At 37.7% G+C, this 26,676-nt stretch overlaps 1 protein-coding gene across 1 annotated transcript in view; it reads left to right on the top strand.

The window, feature by feature from the left end:
- The first annotated feature begins 13,719 nt into the window (after positions 1–13,719).
- The window catches only part of NWD2 (NACHT and WD repeat domain containing 2), a 170,520-nt gene continuing 157,563 nt past the window's right edge, over positions 13,720–26,676 (top strand). The window contains 1 exon segment of the mRNA XM_020992128.2: positions 13,720–14,233. Coding sequence (XP_020847787.1) covers positions 14,083–14,233 — 151 coding nt within the window. The 5' untranslated portion in view covers positions 13,720–14,082.

The following is a 26,676-nucleotide window of genomic DNA, read 5'->3' as shown; positions in this document are numbered from 1 at the left end:
AAAATCTATGAGCCTGTTTATCTTTGACTACTTCCTTAAATACTAAAATGACTAGAGTACCTTTGAGATTATATTACTTAGTAAAAAGTGTACTTGATGGGAAGAAGAGAGTCTTCATTTAATTTAAATGAATTTTTTTTCATTCTACTGGTATATTTCAGTATTTCAAGGATCTGTTATTTTGCTGGCAGAAAAAAAAAAGAGGATTAGGTACTACAAAGTATTATAAATAGGCTATGCTTCATTTCAACATTTTAAGGATCTGTGATTCTCTTGGTAGGGGTCATCCCTCCATGCACCCATACAAACTGTAACTCTTCTATATGCTATGGTCTTTCTGAGTTGATACTACTTTAAAAAAAAAAGTCATCACCCAGTAGTCAATCCGGTAATTCCCTCTAACCTTAGGTTGGTTGGTCATTGGAAAACAACCATCAGTCCATCACTGGACTCATATTCAAAAGCCCCTTTCAGCTTTGTAGCCAGAGCTTGTACTTTATGGGTGTGGGTTTTGAGAGCCACCATATTATCAAAACTATTTAAGTGGAGGGTGCTAATAAGGTTTCAATATGGTCAGAAATTCAGTACCTATAGATTATAAATTTCCTCTGTCATACTATAAGATGTCTCAAAGGATGTTTATAGCTGTTTTCATTAACAGTTTTCAAAATACTATACATTCAAGTTTTATGATCCCAATATAGCTATCCTTTCCTTCATTAAAACTGAAGAATTTTGGTCCTATCTCCACACAGCAAGAGACAAACTATGGAAAAAAATAAATAGTTCATCAGAGTCATTACAAAACCTCTCAATAATCCACATCCACTGATACAATGTTTATCAGTTTGCTATAATATACCACAGGCCAGGTGACCCCACCCTGTGTTGAACTCCTTTTCTCTGAATTTGTGTGACATTTCTCATCTTTAGCACAGTGTCTTAGAACTGAAACAATCTGGGAGGTTATCTAGCCTACCAGATTCATTTGGAAGAAGAGGAAACTGAGGCCCTGAGAAAAACCAAGTTTTTCTGGCTACCAAGTCAATGTATTTTTCACCACTCATTTTGGTATTTATTTCTATAATGATTTTAAAAGACATTTAACTCTTGTGTGAGCATGAATTGCCACCTCCACTAAATTATAAACTCCTAGAGGGTTGAATCAGTTTTATATCCCTTTGGTATAACCTTCAGCACCTAGGACAGTTTACAAAGAAAATGCTCAATAAATGTTTGTTGCATGTAGGAACTCTGCAGTACCATTTTGCTCAATTTCTGACTACAGATTTAAAGTTAAGCACAATCAATCAATCAGTAAACATTTATTAAATGCCTCTTATGCGCCAGGCACTGTGCTAAGCATTGGGAATACAAAGAAAGGCAAGCTCCTCCTTCCCTCAAGGAGTTTACAATCTAATAAGAGAGACAACATGCAAACAAATATATACAAAGCAAGCTATAAACGGGATAAACAGGAAATAATTAACAGGGAGAAATCAAGCAGATAATTCAGATAAAACAGGTCCTAAGGCTGAGAATTAGGAGAATTTGGCTTTTTTTTTCTTTAGCAGTTTTGCTTTCATAGATAATTATACCTAGTCAATCCCAAACACTAGTGCCCAAAGAGTGATGATTGAATTAAGTGTACAATACCTTGTATTCTCCACTAAAGTTTTCTTTCTGCTGATGCTTCTATAATGCTAGTTAACCTAATCTTCCCACTGAAAAATAAGTTCACCTTGCTGTACACAATAGAAATGTCCTAGGCCAAACAACTACATAGATAAGTAGTGTCAATTGCTCTAAATGGCATTTCAGTCATCATTCAAGGACATTTTATCCATGTTTTTAATTATATGCAGTGAATCTTTCTTTTACATTGTTATTAACATATTCAGAGTAGGCAGAAAATTCCTATTTGGATATAATCTACTATCTCTTATTTACTTTATTTCTCTATACAACCTGCAATAACAGCAAGAGATCCTTAGACCAAAATATGTATTTATTTTTTTCATGTCCAAGGAAGACACAAATCCAAATAACTTTGAAAGGATAGATAAATTTAAATTGATAATAGTACTTTTATTAATCTAAGAGTTGATGCTACTGTCCCTAGAATGCAGTAAGTAGTAATATTAAAATGGGGTGGGAGGAACAATCTGAGCAACTTTCTGTCTTCTCAATCAGGTATTCACAGAGTTAGCCTCATTGCTTGTATCAAAATATATTATCAGATCAAGCATATTAATATTCAAATTTATACTGAAAAAACTAAATACAAATGATTTCCATTATTGACTACTGTTTCCTCCTGTTGTGAAGAATAGCTTCCTCTAATTACTTTAGTCGCAATGTCTATATTTCAGTCATAAATTATGTGATTTACATAAAAAATTCTTTGAAAATCAGTGAGTGATCTTTCAGAAATCAGGGTAATCAGTAAAGGTATCTCAGTATTAGAGAAGGTTAAATGTTCTGATGTAATAGGGAGGGGGAGAACAAATTGAATCTGCAAACTCTTGACCAGTAAATTTGGTATTATTTCCTGGAAAAAAATTGAGAATGTATTGTTAGAGAGATAATTAGTAAAGATCTAGAAAAAGAAGCAACACAGAACCAATATGGATTCATCAAAAGTAGATATTGACAGGCCAAACTAATTTCTTTTGACAAAGTTATTACACTGGTAGATCTGTTCTAAATAGACTTTACCTAGATCTTAGAAAAATATTTGAAAAAACCTTTTATACTATTGTTGGGAGGAAAAAGGAGATGTTAGTGAGATAATAGTACAGTTAAGTGGATTTAAAACTAGTTGAATTACCTGGACCTAAAAAAGTAATCATTAGAAGTCTCTAGCAGAGCGTCAATATAGTTCTTTGGGGCAAAGGGCTCTACTTCCTAATGTAACCCTGTGTCAGTGACTTCCATCTGACACAAAGGATACAGGTGTGCTTTAAGGGACATCTTACTTCACTTAATTACTGCTCTATTCAGATAATCCGGGAACTTTTGTTTCTGCTATCCTGCCACAGAGTATAATCACCAACTCCTCTAACATGCACATAGGTTCACAAGGCTCAAAGCATGAACAGTTTTATTTATAGGCCAGGAAAACAAATATAATCTGTCTCAGAGCCCTTAGAGAATAACAATACCTATAAAGGAAAGCTTTCTCCCATCATTTGAGAAAGAGACTTTTAATCCTCACTATATTCATTATTTTCTTTAGGTTAACATTAAATTGAGTTTGTGTTCTTGAGCCCATGCCAGATGATAATGGCTTTTTCAGAATATCCAAAATAGGGACCCATGCCCTTCTACACCTTGGAAAACTGAGAATTGACTTGAGTTTAAAAGTGCTGGATCTTACATTTAATATATATAGATTTTTCCCTGAAACATCACTATAATTATATTGAACTGATTATTCTTTTTTTCTTGAATTAAATTTTCTTTGAGTGCTGTGACCTAGAAAAAATCTTACCTGTCAATCTCTCATATGACTTTCAGTAACAATGATTTGCATTTATTAAATGTTATTATAAGGAGATGCATTTTGCAATGACATAACTCACTTACTGTAAAGTGCTACTGCTAATAGCATTACTTTGTGAAAATTTTACTTAAGCCAAATTTTAAAATTGAATAATAATCATTATCAAATATAAAAGGGAGAGAGCAAGGCTATAAATGGCAAAAGTCACCTGGAAGACATTATTTAAAGAAACTGTTGGGAGACTACCACTTATATTTGGATGGAGCTGTGATCTCAATGATGCAGGTACTCCCTCTAGTGGTGCAGATAGCATCCATGCTGCATCATCCTGAGTGACTCTTGAACACGACCCCTTCGAAGTCATCCACAGGGAGTACATTCAAGATACTAGGGACCTTTCTCAAAATTTCCTGATATGCTGTGGAACCAATGGGACACAAATACTCTTCATCAGTTATCCTTTCCCAATTATAAATCTTTCTGATAACAGCCTTCTCCCACCTAAGTCTTCATTTATGGCCTATTTATGCCTGCCATGTACCTCTCCCCACCCTTTAGGTGACCTGCCATATTCTTTTGAGAGTTTGGTAGCCCATGACTTATAGACATGCAGCATCATAAGAATGGGACAGTAATGTGAAAATTAACTGGAGCAGCATAAAATTAAATTAAATATATTGACTTATGGAACAAACCTTACATCTTTTTACATCTTTAAAAAGCATGTTTAAATGGATTAAGCTTTCATAGTCTCCTTTTGCTGTAGTCATTTGTTTTACACCATTTAGCATTGAACTCACAAATTTTTTCATCATGAAGCCAAACTTTTATCACATTAGATATTAAGCATATCTTTGAAAGACAGTCCATTTTTCTGAATCTAGCCCATAGATTGTCAATGGAGTATAAACAAAGCAAGTTCCCAGGCTATTGAAACATGTTGAAATTCTTCTTTTAGATAAATCCTAATTTTCAGTAATGTCTATTATAGTATAAGTCTGTGTTCCATCTCCACTTAGGAATTTTTCTAATTCTGGAACAATAATAGTAGTAATAACAACTAGCATTTATATTAAGTTGTGCTAAGCATTTTACAGATAATACCTCATTTTATCCTCCCTGCAACCCTTGGAGGTAGATACTATACTATGCTCATTAATCTCTCAAAAAGGACAAAATTCTCAGGCCAACTGGAAGTAAAAAATCCCCCAAACATTTTTTGGGCATAGATGTTCAATAGTCTGCTGAAATAAGCAAATTTTACAGACTCATGTGGACTTCTGATAAGAGTTAAGGTATAATTAAGAATGAAAAAATCAGTAAAAACTATTTTTACAATCCTCAGTACAGTAGTCTTTGTATTGTTATATTGCTCAAAGCAAGTGTTTTTCTTCATAGCAATGGTTACCTAAGATTGTATTTTGTTTGATTGGTTTTTACGCATTTCAATGTTCTTCCAACTCCAAGAACCCAACACTGCATTGTAGAAGAATCAACAACAACCCCTCCAGCTTTTAGGACTCTCTGAATATTTTACTTCTCTTATAAGAATTAATTCGATTGCTTCATAGAATTCACTTGTAAATTCTTCGCATCAATTTTCATTTTTGACTGCACTATCCTTTGTGTTTGACATCACTGATACTGTTTTTTTGTGAGATTGAAAGACTCTTGAAATAGTTTACTTCCCACACCAATAACTGCTGCAATATCTCTAACAGTCATAGAAGTGTGCTCTTTAAGAAAGCAAACTTTTGCACTTTTATTTGATGTTATATCCATTCTTGAAACCACAAAATTTAAAATGCAACATAAGAAGGCAATGAAATGTATGTGTATTACACGAAATCTAGCACACATCTGTCAGAGAACAAAATAAATATGGGGAAACCAGCTCACTTTAATTTCATTTGTTCAAAGTCAGTTGTTCTGGGTCAGCCTAGTGTCAGTAGAATCAAACATATATAACCACAGACCTGAGGAAATATTTAAGGTTTGGGGGCTGTAAATACACAGCAGACACAGTGAAGGATTTTTTTTGGCAAATTTATGATTTCCTTTACACCTCATTTATGGGTGAGCCAGCTGGGTTCAATTCCCATTTCTAACAAGTATTGGCTGTGTGACCTGAGCAAATAACTTGACCTCTCAGTAACCCCAAGAAAATCTCTAAAACAATAAATTGCAGAGCAGGCACCAATATGCACTGGTAAAGAGAGTTTCCTCAGTGGAAGTTCTTTATATCAATAAAAGCACAGATCCTGTCGAGAGATACAGAGAGAGAGAAATATATACATATAAGAAAATATATATACAGTTATAAATGTAAATACATACATACACACCACTTTAGGCTAAAAACATTATATATACCTATATATATCTTTACATACATAATGTATATTACATATTATGATGTATGTTACATCATGTATACAATTTTCATACTATACAAATAATACATTTGCATATATAATATGAGCCATTTATATATTGTTCATATATATAATATGAATTGGTTTAACCCTACCAATATTATTTAAATCAGTGTATTCATATTCCTCTTTTTCTTAGTAACTTTACTTTATACTGTCCACGTAGCATAGATGGAAGAAGAAAATTTGCTTCTATCCATTTTAGACTGGTAGGGAAAGAAACTAAACAATTCAGGACAAAAGCAATCTACTTTGGAAGTCAATTTTTTTTATTTTTAATTTATAGAATAAAAAATAATCTCCATAGCATAATATAATAAAAAGATGATTACACATGAAACTGCTCTACTATGCTCAACATGCTATTCCTCTCAAATATACAACAAAATTATCACATAAATTTCTTTTTTTCTTTTTTTCTTTCCTCTTCTTAAAACTACAAAATTGCATAATTCCACCAACAATGAATTAGTGTCCCAATTTTTCCACATCCCTTCCAACATGTCATTTTCCCCTTCTATCATTTTAGCCAATCTAGTAGGTATAAAATGGTATCTCAAAATTGTTTTAATTGCATTTCTCTAATCAATAATGATTTAGAGCATTTTTTCCACATGACTATAAATTGTTTTGATTTCTTCATTGGAAAACTGTTCGTATCCTTTGACCATTTATCGACTGGAGAATATCAATTAATTGCATTATACATAAACATAAGTAAATATTATATGTTAAAACTACGTTGCCCATTTAGAAATGCAAAATAAAATCTAAAGAAATCTAAAATCTAAAGGTAAGGAAAACCTGTTTCTTTTTTAAAGTATAATCAGCACGTTTTGTTTACCCTGCTCTAATAATAGCATGAGAAGATATATGGACTAACTAAAAAATACACTAAACAGATTTGGAGGGGGATGGATACAAAGTTAGGACTTCTGAGTTATGAAAACATCAGACAACCATTACACAAAGGTGTAGCTTTTTATTTAAAACTGAGCTGCTATGAATGCTATCATGCTACAGACACCTCTGAATCAACAATCCATGTTGGCAAAATCTTATGCTGACAAATTCTCACCTAGATTGAAATTTTTCACTTTATAAACAAGTAAGCGGGAAGTCTTATCCTCTAAGTTTCATCACGAGACTGGAAGTTGGGAGAGCTGAGTCCTCTGGCAGGCACACATGACCTTGTGTCTCTGCTTTCCTGCTCCCTCATCTTCCCTTTCTATATAACAGGCATTGAAAAATAACAGGATTACAATTATCATAAATATAAATTTTATTGTCCTCCTTAAGCTTTGAAAACCACAAGAAACACTACTCTACCTATCTTTTCTCATTTATGCCTAATGATATCATTCATTTACCAAAACAGTCATACTACTGAAGGTAGTTTAGTATTTAGAGAAGAGCCAATTATATATGGTAATTCTGTTCCTATCATAATGTGGGTTTGAAGAGAACACTATAGCGGACTGAACATAGCAATAATTTTCTGGTCCTACTCTTACCAACTTCTAAATACCTCTGGTGGCCGAGGAGTGGGTGGGGTGTAAGCACTCCATATGTTTGCATATACACGTAAGGGTACAAATGTGTGTGTGTACATTGCAAAATCAGAGAATTCTGGAGTGGTAAGAAACCTCAGAGAATATTCAGTCCTATATGAGTAGGAATCCCATCCACAACACCCCACAGAAGACATCATCTGGCATCTACTTAAAGATCTCCAGTGATGTGAAACTCACTATCCCCTGAGGAAGCTTAATGCACCCCTGACTAGCTCTAGTTGTAATAAGTCTTTTCCACATATAGATTGATCTGCCCCCACAGTTTCCCATTTCTTCCTTCTAGGTCCAGGCAAACCAAAGAGAATCCAGTCTCTCTGTTGTATAGCAGGCCTTCAAGGACTTGAAGACAGTGCTCACATCCTGCTAAATTTCCTCCAGACTTAAACATCCTCAACTCATCTGATAACAGTTTCTAGTCCCCTCATTAGTCAGGTCACCCTCTTCTGCATATTTTCCAATTTACCAATGTCTTTCCTCAAATGGGGCACCCACATGTCTTTTGAGAAATGTTTCTGCCTTACTTCCTTCTGGTCAGACTTAGGGCCATATTGATGGTATAGGGGTCATTTTGTGGATGACTAAGCAGGAAAGTGGACACACATTTGAAATGGTGTTCAAAAGGGTAGCCTAGTAGTAGACCGGAAGTCATAAAAAGAGGGTTCTGGGCTCAGCTCTGCTACTAACTCATCTTGTGGCTTTGGCTCAGATTCCTGTCTGGTTTTGGAAATCTTCTACTTGGTCTAGGAATTTGGTTGTGTCCTCCATTCCTTTTTTATGGAGTTTTGCTCAGGAAACAAGAAAGGCACAGGAGTGGCCAGGAATAACCTACTTCAGCAATTGCAGGGTCTCTTGCACAAGGTTTGATACATTCACCATTGCCCAAAGTTTCTTACTTCTGGATGTTTCTGGATCTCTACACTGCTGAGGAAAGACAAGGGAGAAGAAGAAAGGAGAAATTATAGATTTAGAGCTAAAAGTGACCTTACTGATCATCTAATACAACCCACTCATTTTATACATAAGACAAACTGAGGCTCGGAGAGATTAAGTACTTTGTCCAGCATCATACAAGCAGTGACCATCAGAATCAGAATTTGAATCCAGTTCCTCCAATTTCAAATCAAGCACACTTTCTATGAAATCCCATTATTACTGTGTCATGTCCCGTCAGTATTATTTAGAGGCATTAGACTGACAAAGGTCTCTCAAAAGCAGAAACTCTTCCCATTCTCTCATTTGGTGACTTCATTGGTTTATTATATCTAGCAAATAACTCCCAAATCTATACAGACAGCTCCAATCCTACATTATCACCTGCCTACTGGACAGTTCACACTATGGCCCATATTCATCTCAAACTTACTATGTCCAAAAGAGAATTCACTTAATTTCCCAAAAAAAAGTCCATACTTCTGTAGAGGGCACCACTAGCCTTCTAGTCTCTCAGGCTCTACCTTGGAATTTTCCATGTATAGAATCAGTGGTTAGGTTTTATCATTTTTACCTACACACTATCTCTCTACAACATTGTCTCCCCTGATAGAATGGAAGCTCATAAAGAAAAGACTGTTTCATTTTTGTCTGTCTTTAGACACAGACAAACACAGTGCCTGTCACATAGGAGGCACTTAATAAATTCTTCTTGATCCACTCTCACGTTCATGCCAGAAAAGGGCAGATTTACTTCCAGACTTATCAATGTGAAATGTGTCTCTTGGAACACTTAGACTACTTACTCTCAGATAGACACACAATGTGTCAATGCATTCTCAGACAAACCATTGTCCTTCTAGTGAGACAGGGCCTTGGGATCCTCCAAATGATAAATTTAAAAAGTTTAGAGATTCATAGAATTCAGAGATTAGAGAGCATCCAGCAGGCACTGGGTCATAGTTAGAAGCGTCTTTAAAGCCGTTTTTGAAGGTGTAAAATTTCTGAGACATCCATCAAAATTTTTGGAAAGAAGAAATTCAGTAATCTAGGACCAGTCAGCTCCTGATTGCCTCAAAAAAAAAAGAATACAGTAGCAACCTACATTTGATCACTTAATGCTATCATTTTAGCAAGGGATAGAACATTCAATGTGAGCTAAAAAAAAAAAATTAAATCCCAAAAGTGGTTGTCACTCAGGAAATTATTGAATTCTATGGAATTGGCACATACATTCCAAATCATATGAAAACTTAATGAATTTTGTATACTCGGTAGTCTTAAATATGTGCTTGATGCTAACTACAAATTGTACAGCCAATATCAATCATCTTTATGTATCACATACTACTGAATATAATTAATATTATTAAAATGGTCAAGCCAATTTTTTAAGTATTCCAGGAGGCACAGATCATATAAGTTCCCTGCTAGCTCTAAGATCCAATAATCCCTACATCATCCAGGTTAGTGCCCAGACTGTTTGGAGAGGAGAGGCTTTCAAGTAACCTAGTGGTTCTTAGGCACTCAATTCTACCAGCTCATTCCTGTTCTTTTTCCTCTGTATTCTTCTCATACAATGTTCCCTTCTTCAGATACTTTAAATCCCTCAGGTCTGTGTAGGGCAACGTCTGAGCTGACCTTTCCTTCCTGGAGGTGCCAGCTTAGATGCTGGGCAACAGAATGCAAAATCCTTGAGGACTGGAACTCTTTTTGCTTTGTTATTGTATGCCCAGTGTAGAGCACAATGGCTGGCACACAGTAGGTGCTTAATAATGCTTGTTGAATTAATTTAAAATGAATTGCCCTCAGAATCCTTGATAGCCACACTTCTGTAGCAGGGAAACATTGTTTCCTCTATATTTCCTGGGCTAGCACTAGCCACCTCGCATTTGTGTACTCTTCGTCCCTCAGGTTTCCAGGGCCCTCATGCTACAGCAGGTCCCTCCTAAAATGGAAGGAGATCTACTGAATTACTCATATAAGGTTCAAGCTACTTAATGTACTAACCTTCCCAGAAATAACTGCATTTTAAGGATTGTATCTCCAATACATGGCAGCACTATTTGGGGCAGGGGGTTAGGACTGTTCGTAAGTACTCCAGAAATCACACAGTGGAGTCAGTGGTTAGACAGTGCATGGTACTAGTTAGGCTGTGTTTCTAGTTAGTCCTTCTGAACTTAGTTTTACTGACTGTGTATGAAATTCGTTCCTTTTGCCCTTTATCTGCAGTGACATTGGCTGATGCTAAACTGTGGCCTGTCTGGGACAGTTAATTAGGTTATGGAAGCTGCCAAAACCCCAAAGTCATAATAAGAAAATGCTGCACATTGAGACTTAGGTAACATGTAGAAGACAAAAAAGAGGGAGGAGGGGACACAAAGAATGTAGAAATTTAATTCTTAATGCCTCCAAGTCCTTCAGTGAATGCACTGGAAATGAGATTTTGTGTCTGAAACTCCTAAAAACAGTATTGAGTCATATCAAGTTCAACTAACCTTTTTTGATCCCCACTATGTAAAAGTTTGAGTGGGCTGTGGAATCTGCCTGTGCAGTTACATTATTAACCTTCTGGGCTTCTCCCAAGTTCATGACAGAGTGATTCCAATTCATTCAGAGATCTCATCCATAGGAGCAATGGTAGGAGAGCAGAAAGTGTGAAACTGCATAGTTAATGAATATAACATTTTTGCATGTTCAAATTACTTAGTTTGAATTTGGTGAGAAATGCATCAAAGGAGAAAGAGCTGTCTGCCCCCTAGCTCTAAGGGATGGAAGTGCCACTCCTGTAGTCCAGTGTTTTCTAAAGAGGAATCTCTTCAGAGAGGGCAATGAGCTCAGAGAAAGCAGCACAGCAGCAGCTGCTGCTTTTGAACCACCATTCAGACAAGGTAACTGAGTTCAAGGCAGAAAACTGTCTCCCCAGAAGGCCCTCAAAATAAACGAAGATATTTAAAGTTTTACCTAGTTGACCTTCAAATTGGTGACACGGATATTCTTTTAAGTCTAAGCAACTTGTTTAGATTATAAAGTATACTTCCTAACTTTCAAGCATTAGCTGCCTTCTTCTCTTGGTCCCTCCATCCTCAGTTTCAGACTTCTGCAAGAAGAAAATAACTCCCCCTGGCAAAAAGTTGAAATCTCCATGCCCTGGAGTTAGTGGGCACGTGTACCCTGTGTTTGCCCCACCCCCAAAGCTCCTGTGAAGCAGTAGCAAAAGCACTGGATTTAGATTCAGAGAACCTTGGTTCAAATCTAGGCTCTGCTACTTAATACCTCCATGTGGCCTTGAAAAGGGCACTGTAACCTCTCTGTATAAAATGACAGCCGTAAACGAACTCTCAGGTCCCTTCCTGATCTATATTCTAAGATCTTAAACTCTAAGTGGTTGCATTTTCCTTGGCTCTCAAACTTACTTAGGAATTAGCATTTTTGAAGGGTTAGATGCCAGTGGCAAAAAGCACCTGCATAGATGATCTTTCCAATCTACAGGTTGTTGGTGATTTCTGGCTCTTAGACTATCTGTGTGATAATTAAATTCATTTTTTTCTTCTATTTAAAAAAAAAGGATAATGCTTGCACTCTCTATTTCAAAGGATAGTTGGAAAGTGCTCTGAAAACCTTAAGACGCTATGAAAACGAGCTATAGTTGTGCAATGGAATTACTAAAGGCTCCCCCTCCCCAGACCCCATAAAAAGGCAGAGTTGTGTGGCGTCCTCGAAAGATCATTAAGCCGGTGGTCAGAGAACAAAGACGAAATCCTGGCTGATAACTACTTAGTTGGATGACCCTGTATAACCAATCAACCACTCTGAGCCTCAGTTGTCTCACCTGTAAAATAGGGATAACGCTATTTTTGTAACACCTACCTCACGGAGTTGTGAGAACATTTTTAAAGCACTGAGCGAAAGTGAGATCTTTTCCCACTCCTTAAGCCGTTCACCTCTCTACCCAATTCCTCACACCTCTGCCTGGATGCCCCAAGATCTCGCCATGCCCCTCCCCTGCCCGCCCTGCCAGACATCCACCCGGGCAGAGCGCAAGTGCGCACGCCCTCCGGGAGGCGCACCAGAAGCATCCCAGCACTTGCGAGGGCGTCTCCAGCTTGAACAGCCCCGCCCTTTCTCTCTGAACTAGAAAGCAGTTGGAGCAACAAGCAGCTAGCCCCCGAGACATTCTCCTCTTTCCTGCTCCCTCCCCCACCCTGACCAACACCTTTCTTTTTTTAATATTTCATGGAAGCGGCTCTCCGAGACTCCCCGCCACTGACAGCTGTGCTGAGAGCTGCTCTCTCTGAAGCACTGTGCCGGGTCCGTGCATCCCCGCTTGCATCTGGGTTACTCTGATCCCCAACATCCGTATGAATTAATAAATAACCCGCCTCCGGGGAAGGAAAACAAGCCGCTGAGCCTTTGCTTTGTATCCGAGCTAGGTGGGCTTCCTGGTGGGCTCCATTCAAAGAAAGGTCTCAGATCTGATTTAGTCTCCATCCGACCACGAGAACAGTGAAAGGTAGTCTCCTCAAAAAAAAAAAAAAATTCCCATCTCCGCCCAGCCCAGCTTTGGGAGGGTAGAAAAAGCCCAGCCCTTGCCTTCAGCCGCACCTCAAGCCTTTCTTAATATCCGAGGAAATGTCTTTCTGTTTCACACTCTGTACTTAGACACTTTCCTGTTCCTCTGACCTGTGGGCAGCGAACCCGGCCCAGATCGGGGTCAGACGGCGGGCTGCCGGTGCGTGTGTGCGCGCTCAGGCGTCTAACTTGGAGGCAGCCTTACACTGTGTTTCATTAAACACGTGAAGCTCCCCAAACTCGCGAATTGGAGGGAGACGGGGCAGGGCGTTGGGGAGAGATTCAAGTGCTTTTTAACTCTCGGAAAAGCAGTCCCCCAAGAAAGATTAATTATTTTAATTTCCTTTAACAGAAGGACGAAAGTGGGACAACCTGTCAGGACGTCTAGTCCTAAGGCGTCTGGACGTTCCCCTGGCCATCTCCGCCCCATTTCAACACCTCCCCGTAACAACAACCTTTTGGTTTTGGGGGGGGGGCGGTAAGCTTGGTGGGTTGGTGTGCTGGGTGCCAAAAGTCTGAAAATAAACTCGGGAGATCTTTGGCGTAGAAAGTTTGGTTTTCTCTCCTCACCCCCCTCACACTCCTTCACCGCTGCCGCCACCTCCACCCTCCTCCTGCGGCTGCTGTGCTGTGAAGAAAAGGGGGGAGGGGGCTCGTGGCGGGGGGAGGGGGCGCCGGCGGAGGTGGAGGAGAGGAAGGGATGCCAGTAGCTTCCCTCACCGCCTCTTGCGCTCGCTCTGAGGCTCAGACCTGTGCTGCTTAAGCAGCCGCTGCCACAGTTGACCTAGCGTTCCTCCAGCCCGCCGCTGAGCTGAAGACACTGGAGGAAGAAGAGGAGGAGGAGGAGGAAGAGGTGGTGGGGGCAGCAGCAGCCTAAGGAACTGGGGAGTTCGTATGGCCGCTCCCAGTTGGCAGGTGGTGCGCGCTGCTGATACAGCTGCTGTGTCGAGCTTCGGGCGGCTTTGAGCCGTAGCGGTCTCTTGGGGATCGCCCTACCCAGCGCTACCGAGCCAGAACCAGGGCGAGGAGGAGGAGGAGGAGGCGGTGGCATCTGCCACCGGGGGCGATGTGGCCGGCTGGGGCGGGCAGCAAGCTGCCCTGTGCCCGAGACTCGGCTCTCCGGCGGGCGGCTTTCTCCGGGAACCTCACAGCTTTGCCTTCCCACCTAGTGCCGGCCGGCAGGAGCGTCCGGGTCTTCATCAGCGCCAATCCTGAAGGTAACTCGCTCAAGGTCTCCACCTCCTGCCTCTCCGCGGGTCTGTCTGTCTGCCGGTCTGTCTGATCTAGGGTAGCTGGAGCGTGGGTCCTATGGACTGACAAGCTTCCCTCTTTCCTCTTGTTCATCCACCCTCCTCTTTTCCTGCAAAGCGGCTGCTACCCTGGGCTTGATTTTTTTTTCTTTTTAAGCAAACTACTTTTCCTTTTTTTCTCCCCACATCTACCCCCGCCCTTTGCCTGCTGCCTTCCCCCAGGACCCACACACATGCCCGGGTGAGCCACCTGGCGATGCTCAGAATTGTGCCTGCCAGCCTCCAGCAGCTCGGAAGCGATACTGAATACAAGTCCAGGGCTCCCCACCCCCACCCCCACGGCGTCCTCTTCTCTTTTTCTTTAAGGTTGAAGCTGTTTCTTGCCACGGCAATCACAACCTCAAGTTGTAGCTGTTGTCACTCCCCAGCTCTACAGCAAGATCTGTATGGGCAACATCTCCTTCCCTCCTTTCCTACTTTCCCTGCCACAGTAAGAACAGATTCATCTTACTTAGAACAGGGTCATCGCAGGGTGGCCAAGCTAGTTCCCATACTGACTGAAGGCTTCCTTGTAAAAGGCTGCCCTTCGAGGTGATTTTAAACCTTATGTAGGGGATGAGACCTTTAAATTAAACCGAAGCAGAGATGTGGATGAAGTGAAGCAGTTTGAGGGGGATGGGGAGAGAGTGGCAAGGGTGGCTCAGTCTGGATCTTGGAGTAAGGAAGAGAGTGTAGGGACGTTGTTGGAGCTTGACTGAGAGGAGACATTCGGTTTCTCTGGGCCAACTCGAGTCAATAGATTTTTTAAAAAGGTTTGCTTGTTCTAAAATCCCCGTTCTGGATTTGATTTTTACCCATGCACAATTCTGGCCCTTATATTGATAACATTCTTGACTCTAAGCCCTTTTCTAAGCTTGGGGTGTGGGTCCGAAGCAGCTACCTTGCATTACAGGATACTTAGTGGGCGCTCACAAAATACTTGTTGACTCATTACAAGTCTCTCAGGTGCGTTAGGAATCACAGTTTACAGCTAGTAAATTTTTGTCCTAGATGTTCAGTATTAGTCTTTGTAGTCACCTCCACTGTCTTTCAGTTTCTGTTGCTGGATGTTAACTCAACCTCAGTACTCAACAGTGAGTTGGAAAAGATGATCTCAAGTCTGTGTCTAACTTATTAAGGAAATTTTTTTTTCCAAAGTGACAGTTTAGCAGTGAGCACAAGGTATAGAGGAGTGAAATAACCTTTCCTGGTCTGCCTAGTAGTTAGTGATCTCTCTCTCTCTCTCCTCAAATTAGCTTGTCTTGACTTACCTGTTTACCTATCTTATGCTCCTATTGAATACAAGGTCTTTGAATACTGGGGATGTGTTTAGCTTTTGCTTTTGTATTTCTAGCTCTTAGAAATGTACTTTGCATATAGTAGGAATATATTAAATGTCTGTCCAGTTAATTCATGTTTACAGGTGAGTTATACTATAAAAGAATTACTAAAAAATCTACTAAAAATTACATAGTAATGAAGTTAACCTTACCAATTGTTGAATACCGTGCTTAGTTAAGAATAGCCTACATTTGTACAGAATTCTCAGCTTTCTGAAGCACTTTTACCATAACAGCCCTGAGAGAAAGTGCAAATATTATTATTCCCAATTTTCAGATGAGGAGATGGAGGTTTTAGGAGCTGAAATGAATTACTTCTGGTTACACAGGTAGGATCATAGCTGAACTGGATTCTACTTCGCTCTACTAAACTTTCAGTCACAATCTCTAACTGTTCTGCTTGTGAGAATGGAAGACAGAGAATGGACAGCCTTTTAAAGTTTCACTTCACTTATAAAATAATGAGTATGCACCCAAAGTTTCAAGAATAACTTTAAAATTATGACAGGGAAGTTGTGCCAACAATGAAATAGGTCATGTACATTAATTAGTAATGAAAGGCTATGGAAGAAAAAATTTACTTAAGGGGGGAGGAGGCACTTAAAGTTCCTTTAATATTCTGGTCAGACTTCCTAAATGAGTTGTATGTGGATATAGCTTTTAAAAAGCCACTGTATATTTAAAAATCTGTGAGGATATTCTTAAGATGTATACATTAATAGGATATATAGAGGATATGTATGTGTAACAGGATATATGCATCTTAAGATATGTACATAAATTTAGAAAAAAACATATTTGAAGTGTCCAGTTGATTTGCTATAAGTAGAAAAGTTGAAACTTAATTTTTTGAAAATGTACATTAGAGAAGTAATAAAAGTGTTGGGAAGTTTTATTTTTAGCATTTGAGTTGAAATAATTTGGAATGTTGAAGATGTTAGTAAAATGTATCAAAAATAATTAGTCACAACATCCTCATTTAAAAAAATAGATCAAGTTACCTAGTGATGAAAATATTAGCTATCAACAGTTGCTGTTTTCCTTTGGAAATAATATTGCCTTTTTAATGTATAGTGAAGTCAAATATCTGTTATTACCATAATATACAGGTTGATGGATTCATAGACTATTAGAATTAAAAGGGCTTGTAGAGCTTAAAGAGTCCAGTCTTCTCATTTTATAAAAGAGGAAACTGAGGTTCAAATAGATTGTGACTTTAGCTTGTTTTAGAATATAAATTAGTGTGTTTTTCCCCTAGTTTTTAACTTATTGGCAGTGGTAAATTTTTAATGAGTTGATATTGAATTAAGTAATACAGGAACAAACCTTATTTAATCATTTTTATATGGTTCCTCAAATTAGTTATATTACATGGTAAATATTGGCTTTAGTGCATATATGAGATCATCAAGTTCTTGATTCTAGGCAAGGCTCTCACTAATACCATAGAAAACTTTGTGGTATACTGACTTAAGTAGAGATTCAATCTACCTAAGAGACTCCTTGTTAATACAAATATATTCTGGGCCTGATGGTGCCAGCATAGATCCCATTAACAGTTATCTGGCATTTGCTGCCAAAATCATGAAGATTAAATTCAATATTCCTATTAACCCCAGAGAAGGAGAGGGTGGAATGCTAACTAATCCTATAATCCTACATCCTTGACCCAGACAAATTCCACATGGCTCTTAATTATCTTAAATGGGAAGCTTACCTGGCAAACTGCTACAGCCTTGAATTTTAGCTACATTACAAGACAGAATGGCATATTGAATGAATCAGAGTAAAATAGGTTATTTTCTTATGATCTGAGTGTGACACCTTGCAATCTTAGTAACAGCCCTTTCTGAGGAACACTTTACTTCAAGCTTTTCCTGGATACCATTTCAGCACACAAATGGTTGTGTGTTGGTAAGATTGATTATAAGATGCTCAGCCAATTCTAAAGATATTTTCAACTGTTAAATTAAGTCAGGGAACATTATCTGTTCTTTCCTTGTAAAAGCAGCTTAGTTCTAATTTATTCTATAAACAAAAGCGTCTCTGTGTTGAATTAAGTTCACTGCTCTGTGAATCATGCCAAAGACTATCCAGCATTATTGATTTAATAGGTATTTGTTTTAAAAGGTTGATGCGACTGTATTTGCTCCCCTAAGTCAAGAAAGGGACAAGCAACAAACACATCTTTCATTTCTCTCCTATATCCTCAAGTCCATCCAAACTTATCTCTCATTTTGATGGTAACACATAATAGGCTAGAAACATGTTTGCCACCTTTAGTAGTAGTTCTTGACAGCCATAGTGAACTAGAGTTGGGTGATTACATTGTACAAATACCTGATACACTTGCCAGAAGATACTGAGAAGTTAGATGTCAACTTAACATGTCTGATTCACTTCTCTCCTACCCTGTCTTCTACCTCTGGGCCACAGTTTGCTGTGCTGTGGCCCAAGGAGCCTAAATGAGTATTACCTTATTGTGCTAGAGCTCTGTTTTCTGGGTACGGGTGTTAGTGGAACAGCTCCCCAGTGAACAACAAAGCATACCAATTCAAGCCCATTCCTCACCATATAGAGGAAGAATTATATTTACAGTGTGATTACAGTGATATTATCTTAAAACCATAGAAATTGGACCTTAAAGCTCATCTGGTACACTCTCCTACTCAGTGCAGAAAATTCTTCTCTAATATTCCTGATATGAAAATATAAATATCCCACATTTACATTCCAACATACTAATCACAGGGTTTGAAGACACTTAAAGAAGATAGTCTCAGTTCAATTCAATATATATGTGTATATATATATATATATATATATATATATATATATATATATATATACACACACACACACATATATATGCAGAGAGAGAGAGAGAGAGAGAGAGAGAGAGAGAGAGAGAGAGAGAATATGAATACAGGCTACTCTTTCCTGGCAGAAAGAGGGAGCCAAAATTTAGATAAGATTTGATCCTTGCCATTATGGAACTTATGGCCTAGTACACAGAATATAACCCATATATAAATATTTGTAATACAGACAAACAAACATGAAAAGAATATGAGAAGTATGAATGAAATGCTATATGAGGTCCAAGGAAAATAAGACTTCATGGATGAGATGGCATTTGAGGTGAGCTTTAAAGGAAAAGTAAGACTTCACTATAAGGGATGGGGAAAAGATATTATGAGTTCCTCAAAGAAGGGACTGATTCATTTTTGCCTTTGTATTCCCAGCACTTCGCATAGTACCTGGCACATTGCTGTTATTCATTCATTTTTCAGCCTCTTTGTGACCCCATTTGGGATTTTCTTGGCCATGGTATTGGAGTGGTTTGCCATTTTCTTCTCCAGCTCATTTTACAGATGAGGAAATTGAGGCAGAGGGTCAAGTGACTTGCCCAGGGTCACATGGCTAGTAAAGTTTCTAAGGTCAAATTTGAACTCAGAAAGGTGAGTCTTCCTGACTCTAGACCCAGCACTTTATCTACTGTGCCACCTGGCCTGCCTGGCACATAGTAAACACTTAATAAGTACTTGCTGTTTAGTTGATTAGTGGATGGTAAATAGTACAGTTTGGCTGAGCATAAAATATGTAAAGCAGAGTAGTGTGAGATAAGGCTGAAAAGATAGGTGGCCAAAGAAAGAGACTGAATTTTATTCAGTTGGTAATGGAAACTATGGAATGACTTGAGGCAGTAAAGTCCTATGACTATGTGGGTAAGGAAGATTAGTCTAGCATAGATTAGAAGGGAAGAGAGGATGGAATTAGGAAGAACTCTGTCCATGATCTCCAACTGAGAACTAGACTTAAACCTTCCAAATATAATGATTACAAAGCACAGATAAAATACTGTACTGTGATTAGCCTGCATATTACTCCGGCACTTCTCTCTTGATTCTTGATTCTGTCATTTACCCAGATTAACAATCTGGAAAAGAAAATGTGAGTTAGCTGTCTCTGGGAGCTATTTTTCTTCTCTCCTCCTACCCCCATGCTGTCTAATAAAAGTGTCCACCCCTAAAACATATATACGTTTTAGGTCCAGGTAAAGTCAAACTACCATGGACAGAGATCAGACATGAGCGTGCTTCATAGAAAAGTGGAAAAGCATATTTAATAGCCCTACTTCAACCCTGTCTTTTGGCTTCTAAGTGATACTTTTTTTTTTGTATAAGCATTACCCAGGCAGTTGGAATACCACCAGTATAAAAGGAGAGGCATTTTGCCATAGTTTACATTGTCTGTACATAATTATTCTCTTTGTCTCTGCCTCTCTCTTTCTCCCTCTCCCTCTTTCTCCTCCCCATCCTCTTTCACTGCTTTTCTTTATGTTTCTCCCTCTCTCCTAATCTTTGTGTTTTTCTGGCTTTTGCTCTGTCTTCCATGTGTGTGAATGTGTACACACACACACTCACAATACATACATACATATGAAGGTATGGTACTGGGTAGGGTCTGCTGGAGCCCACTCTCTCTGCCAGCAATTAATATCAGGCTTATAAAGTTCAGTATGAATTTAGCACCTCTTCACCAAAATGTGTCTTCCCAAGCATCTTCAGCTTCCATTTCTTATTGTTATACATCAGAGTGACAGTTGAAGAGAGAAATAAAATCAGCTTAATACAGCTGATACAACTTAGTAGTAAATAGTATTAGAAATAATGCTCCTAGAAGAGAAGGCAAATTTAGTTTTCAATAAAAACATGTTAAGCTATTATTTTTATTTTATACTCAACACATTAAAAGTGTTCCTTAATCATTTTAGATACTTAATTCTATTTGTCTTTATTTTATAGTTGAGGAAAATTGAGGTAGCATGAGGTTAAATGACTTGCTCAAAACCATAATCAAATGTGAGATATAGTGATGAAGGTTTGAAAGAAATAGTGTTAGTTATTAAACACAGGACACATATTCTCTTGAGTTAGTGCAGAACTAACGGCCTACAATGATGTTATCATCATATACCATGACATACTAAATGCACTTAGCATTTAGGAGGAGACTGAAGAGGAAGTATGACCTGGACTGTAAACATGTTTTGCTATACTAATAAATCATGCCTAACAGCTTATTGATAATTCAATTCCTGCTACACTGCAGGAGTTGCATCACTCTTTTATAAAAGGTGAATCAGAGAGAATGAAATGCAAATAGAACTTAACAAAGCCTTACTATAAAACATTTATGACCCCTTGTGGTGGCAATTCTTTTGGGGGTATTGGTTGGGCAGCAATCAACCTAGGTTTAAATTCCTCTCTTTTACCTATGTGATCTTGAGCAGCTCACTTGATTTCTATAGGCCTCAATTTCCTTATATGTAATATGAGTGTATTGGGTCAAAAGAGTTGTAAGATCACTGGAAGCTCCAAATGATGCAGCTAGATAATACAGTAGAGTGCTGGACTTGGAGTCAGGAAGACCTGAGTTCAAATCTGGCATCAGACACTCATTAGCTGTGTGACCCTGGACAAGTAATTTAAACCTCTGTTTGCCTCAGTCTCCTCATCTATAAAATAGGGATACTTGTAGCACCTGCCTACCAGGGTTGTTGTGAGTATTAAATCAGACAATGTTTATAAAGTGCCTGAAACATAGTAAGTGCTATATAAATGTTCACTATTATTATCATCATTATTAAATCTGTGTTGCTGTTTAATGCCACTAATAATAATATTATTAATTCATAAGTGCTATGAATTATCTCAAATTGTAATATTGCTGTCAAAGTCAGCAAAATTCTTTCCCTTCTAGAATCATGTTTATATAAGTTTTACTTAAGTATTCTGGGAAAATGGAGCTATCTTGTGGTTGTTTTCATTGTTTTGATATTTAAGTCCAAATTCTTCACTATAGTTGAGGGGCAACAGTTGAAGTGGGGAGAAGGAGATTCTATGGAAATAGGTCATTATGTGGCCATGGAAAGATCAATTAGTTGCTCAATCAGCAAACCTATATAAGTGTTTACTGTTTGTCAGGCACTGTGCTAGGTTCTAGGTATGACACATACAAAAGTAAAACAATCCTTGTCTGCCCTCAAAGAACTTAACATTCTGCTAGGAGGAACAGAATGTTCACAGATAAATAAAGGAACTATTTTTCTAAAAAAAAAACTCCATAATAATAAGGGATGTACTAGCAACTGGGGGAACCAATTTGAAGAAGATGGCACTTGAACTTAGCCTTAAAGGAGACTAGGCATTTCAAGCATTAGAATTCAGAGAGGAAAAGCATTCCAGACATGGAGGAAAGTCTATACAATAACACATGGAAACAGCAGATGGGATGTGGCATACAGGAAAGAGTAAACAGGCAATTGGAGGGAATATAGAGTTATCTCATGTGGGAGATAATATGGAATCAGCCTAGAAATATAGACTGAAGCCATGTTATATGAAAGGTCTTAAATGCCAGCTTAATTTATTTTTTCCCTAGAGGCATCAGGGAGACACTGAAGCTTCTTGAGCAAAGGAATGACATGGTCAGATATGTGCTTTAGGAATATCAATGTTTGGTAGCTTTATAAAAACTGGATTAGAAAGGGAATAGATTGGATTCAATGACTTTATCCAAAACAGTATTATATCAATTCCCCTTTCTTCTGCCTCCCCATTCTCTGAGCAGCTTCCAGTGGCACCACTGCCCTGGTTAAACAGCCCCAAATGAGGGAGGAGCTTGAAGTAGGACAGAGAAAATGGAGATGGAAACAGTAAGCAAGCTCTGGGGCTTGTTCTCTAGGGTAAACTTGCTAGGAATGTTAGCCTACTAAGGTATTTAAAAGATTTACCCTCTCCCAACCACCGTATATTGGGATTATAGTATAAATTCAAACAAAGTCAATTCAGACAAAATAATAACTGACATTTGTATACTATTTTAAAGCTTTCAAAATATTTTATATATTATCTCAACAACCCTGTATAGATATTATGAGTATTATTATCTCCATTTTTCATATGAGTAAACAGTTGAATCTCAGAGAGATAAAGAGGTTTGCCAGTGTCATACAGTTAACAAATATCTGAAACGAATGAATCCATATACTTCAGTTTGCACATCCAGCAATCTATCCACTATACCACATGGCTTCTCCCCAGTATGCTCAAGAAGGTTCATGACTATCACCATTCCACTCTCAGAAGGAAAACTAGACTCCAGTAAGTTCCAAGTCTAGACAATTAAATTAGTGGTAAGAGTAAATGTTTGTAAAGTATGACACAGTGATGTGAATTCTGCTCTTGAGGCAGAATTTGAAAAATCAGTCTTATTCAATTCAGAAAACATTTATTAAGTGCCTATAATGCATAAGGCATTGTACTCCCTGTTGGGAATAAAAAGATGAAACAAAACATGGTACCCTCCACTCTTAGAGCTTACAGTCTATCAATAAGTGTTTAAGGGAACCCTCCTTCATTGACAATTGATGCCTGAAGCACTGGACTACAATAGCTAACTCCAGTTCTTGAGAGAGTTTACCCTCTATGGAGAGCATTCTAGAATAATGCCCAAAGAATTATAAAACTGTGTATACCTTTTGACTCTTTGACCCAGCAATACCACTATTGGGTCTGTTTCCCAAGGTGATTGGGGAAAAGAGAAAAGAACTCATATGTTATGAAATATTTATAGCAGCTCTCTTTGGTGGTAAAGAATTAGAAATTGAGGAGATGCCCATCAATTGGGAATTCGCTAACCAAGTTGTGATATATGATTGTGATGTAATATTACTGTGCTATAAGAAATGACAAGTTGGTTGATTTTAGAAAAACATGGAAAGACTTGCATGAAACAATAAAGAGTGATATGAGCAGAACCAAGAGAATGTTCTACACGGTAACAGCAATATTTTTCTGAGAAAAACTTTGAATGACCAAGTCATTTTTAGTATTATAAATATTCAAATCAACTACAAAGGACCTATGAAGGAAGATGCTACCCACATCCAAAGAAAAACTGATAAATGGAAGTATGTATAATATTGTTTTACATATATATACATATATACATATATGTATATATATATATATATATATATATATGCACATACACACATTTGTGTCTAATGATAGCCTTTTCTAGGGCAGGATGGGGAGGAGGGAGAAAACAATCGAAATTGCACAGTAGAGAACAAAAGAAAACTTAGAAGGAAGCACAGAAAAGCAGGATAACTTTGAAAATGATGTATAGCATTTATTAGTTTTTTTTTTTTAAAAAAGCAAACTGCGGAATGGAAATTCACAATTTTATATTGAATCCTCTTTTATACATTGTGCTATGTACATGGAAATGTGCTTTTTTTCTTTTTGTATTTAAATTCAAAATGAATTTTAAAAATTTAAGAGAAAAGAAGGTATACTTTTATAGCACATTATTCTCCCAAAACGGAGGAACTAGTTGCCAGAGTGGGAATAATGAAAACCTTGTGAGTTCCATCTTAGATAGGGAGAAAAATTGTGCATAAATCTGATATGGACTCTGGTTGTGAAGAGCAGAGTTCAGAGTTCAGAGAAAGGATCATAAGAGTTTATGTACCAAAACTCATCAGGCAACATCAGCCCCAGAGGGACAGGAAGATATTTATTATTTGTTATTTGATAGAATAGATTTGTTATTTGATAGAGTAGATATTTGTTGAAATTAAGTTCTGAAGGCACAAAGCTCAAAATCAGGTGAATCTAATGGGGAAAGATAAAGACAACAAAAACTTTTTTTAGCTATTTTAGGGTAAAGTGAGCAATCAAAGAATAGATAGGACTGTCATTCATAGAGGTTTAATGGCTAACTTAGAAGGCAGAGTATCTCTTATTTTGCTTTGGTTTTCACTACCAGTGTTCTCTGGAACAAGAATAAATTTAAAAGTGATAATTGTCAAATAGGTAAATATGATAGATCCTAACAGCCATTGGTAAATTCAAATTTCTAGGGCCAAATGAGCCATTGTCAGTGATCATTGAAAGACTGTGGAGAAAAGGAGAGGCTCTATGGAACTGGAAAAGCACAAAAGTGTCCCAATTTTTAAAAATGAAATAAAAGGAAAAGAATGACTCTGTAAACTCTAATCCAATGGAGGATTCAGTGGCAAAATTCTAGAATATATTATTAAAGAAGAGAGGGCCAGTGAACACCTGGAAAGGGAAGAAGTGATCATGAAGAGCCAGCAGGGTATCATCAAGAACAAATCATCGTAGGCTAACTTCATTTCTGTTTTTGACAAAGTTACAAGCCTGGCAAATCAGAGAAATAAAATAGTTATAGGTTGCCTTGATTCAAATTTACTTTTTTTTAAAAAATTTGGAAGTTTTACTAGACTTGGACTGCAAGCTAAGGCAGCAGTGTGATATGGCTGCCAAAATACTGTGCTTTAAGAGTCAGTGTCCAGAACTAGAGAGGTGATTTAGTCTTGCCGTTCCCTGCCACGACTAGGTGACATCTGGAGTTTTATGTTCATTTATATTTGCCATCATGTCTGGCATATACTAATCGCCTAATAAATGTCTATTGATTTTCCTTTCTCCAAGTCCAACATTATTATATGTACCATAACTTACTGCCTCTGGTCTAGACTAATATAGTCTAAATAAAAAGAACTCTTTCTGGGTTTTTTTTTTGGTTTTTTTTTTTTGGGGGGGGTTGGGGCAATTGAGGTTAAGTGACTTGCCCAGGGTCACACAGCTAGTAAGTGTCAAGTGTTTGGTCTGAGGCAGGATTTGAAAAAGAATTTTTTCTGAATATTTCACTTGATAAAACCTTGTTTTAAAAAATGGTGAAAAAAGTGTCGTGATAGAAAGTTGAGTGAATCATTGTGTTTCTTGACATGATGCAAAGGGATATTAGAAATATGTACTTTTTATGTCAATGTCTTTGAATCTGAAGTGTTCAAAGGGCTTATCACTGCCATGGTTAAAATAAAGGACAAACAGCAAAGCATGGATGGCAGATGTCATTCCATGAATGATGACAGAATGTGACCTACTTTCACTGAAGTGATCTTCAGTGAAATTCCTATATCTTCTACTATGTATAGCATCAGGAAATTGGTAAAACTGACATTTTTTCCACTGATCTTATTTCCACCAGGAGGAATAGAATGTTTCTAACACAGATCTATGGAGGAGTTGAATTGAAAGCTGTACTTCAATGGAAAGAAAGATTTGGTTCATTTTGGTGAATTGGGTGGTTTGGAGGTAGAATGGAGCACTCTGTTAAGTGGACAGTGAGCAGATTGTTGCTATTTGTGGGTTTTGTTTTGTTTTGTTTTTGCCTGAGGTAGAAGGCACAACCTAGTAGAAAATATATAAGAAACAATTGGTGAGAAACTTGCTTGCTGACATTTGCAGAACTAATAGCATCTCACAGCCTGCTGAAGGAATAAAGGAATTGGAAACTATTAAATTCAATCAAAAGGGATAGCACTAGGTAAAGCTTGAAAGCATGCTTAGTCAAATATTTTGCAATTGTGGGCTCCACAGAAATTCACACTTAATTTAAGATGTTTAACAAAATTCTAGCAATCATTTATTAAGTACCTACTATATGCTAGGTACTCTGATGGAATACTCTGAGATTAGAATAGAATTAAGAAACCATTGTCCTGTGACTGACATTAAAGAGATGATATGAACTTGCTGTTTAAAAAAAATAGCCATTTACAGAGATACGAGGAGAAGGAATTGGAAGCCAATTTCCTTTCCAAATCCTGATTGTCTCAGATATTCAGAAGACTATGTCATATACAGAAACACTTGCATAATAAACAGAAGGCAGAGATGTTTAAGGAAAAAAGAGAAGGAAAGATGATTCAGCCTATACCCATCAAATAATCACTGTCCATTATTTAAGTCATTGCTGCCTTTAAAGGCATTGATCTGAGAGGAGACAGGCTCTCATCTTGAATATGTGAAGAGAATTAAGAAGACTTTTTTAACTTAAAAGAAAATGAAATTAAATCTTTGATTCAAACCACTTTGAAAATACTTCACATGTATCTGAATAGCAAGTCTTTTTTAAACAAATTGTGGT

The sequence above is a fragment of the Phascolarctos cinereus genome, unplaced genomic scaffold, assembly GCF_003287225.1.
Source record: "Phascolarctos cinereus isolate Bilbo 61053 unplaced genomic scaffold, phaCin_HiC Scaffold_9;HRSCAF=440, whole genome shotgun sequence".
Lineage (NCBI taxonomy): Eukaryota > Metazoa > Chordata > Mammalia > Diprotodontia > Phascolarctidae > Phascolarctos > Phascolarctos cinereus.
This window is presented reverse-complemented; position numbering and strand designations above follow the sequence as displayed.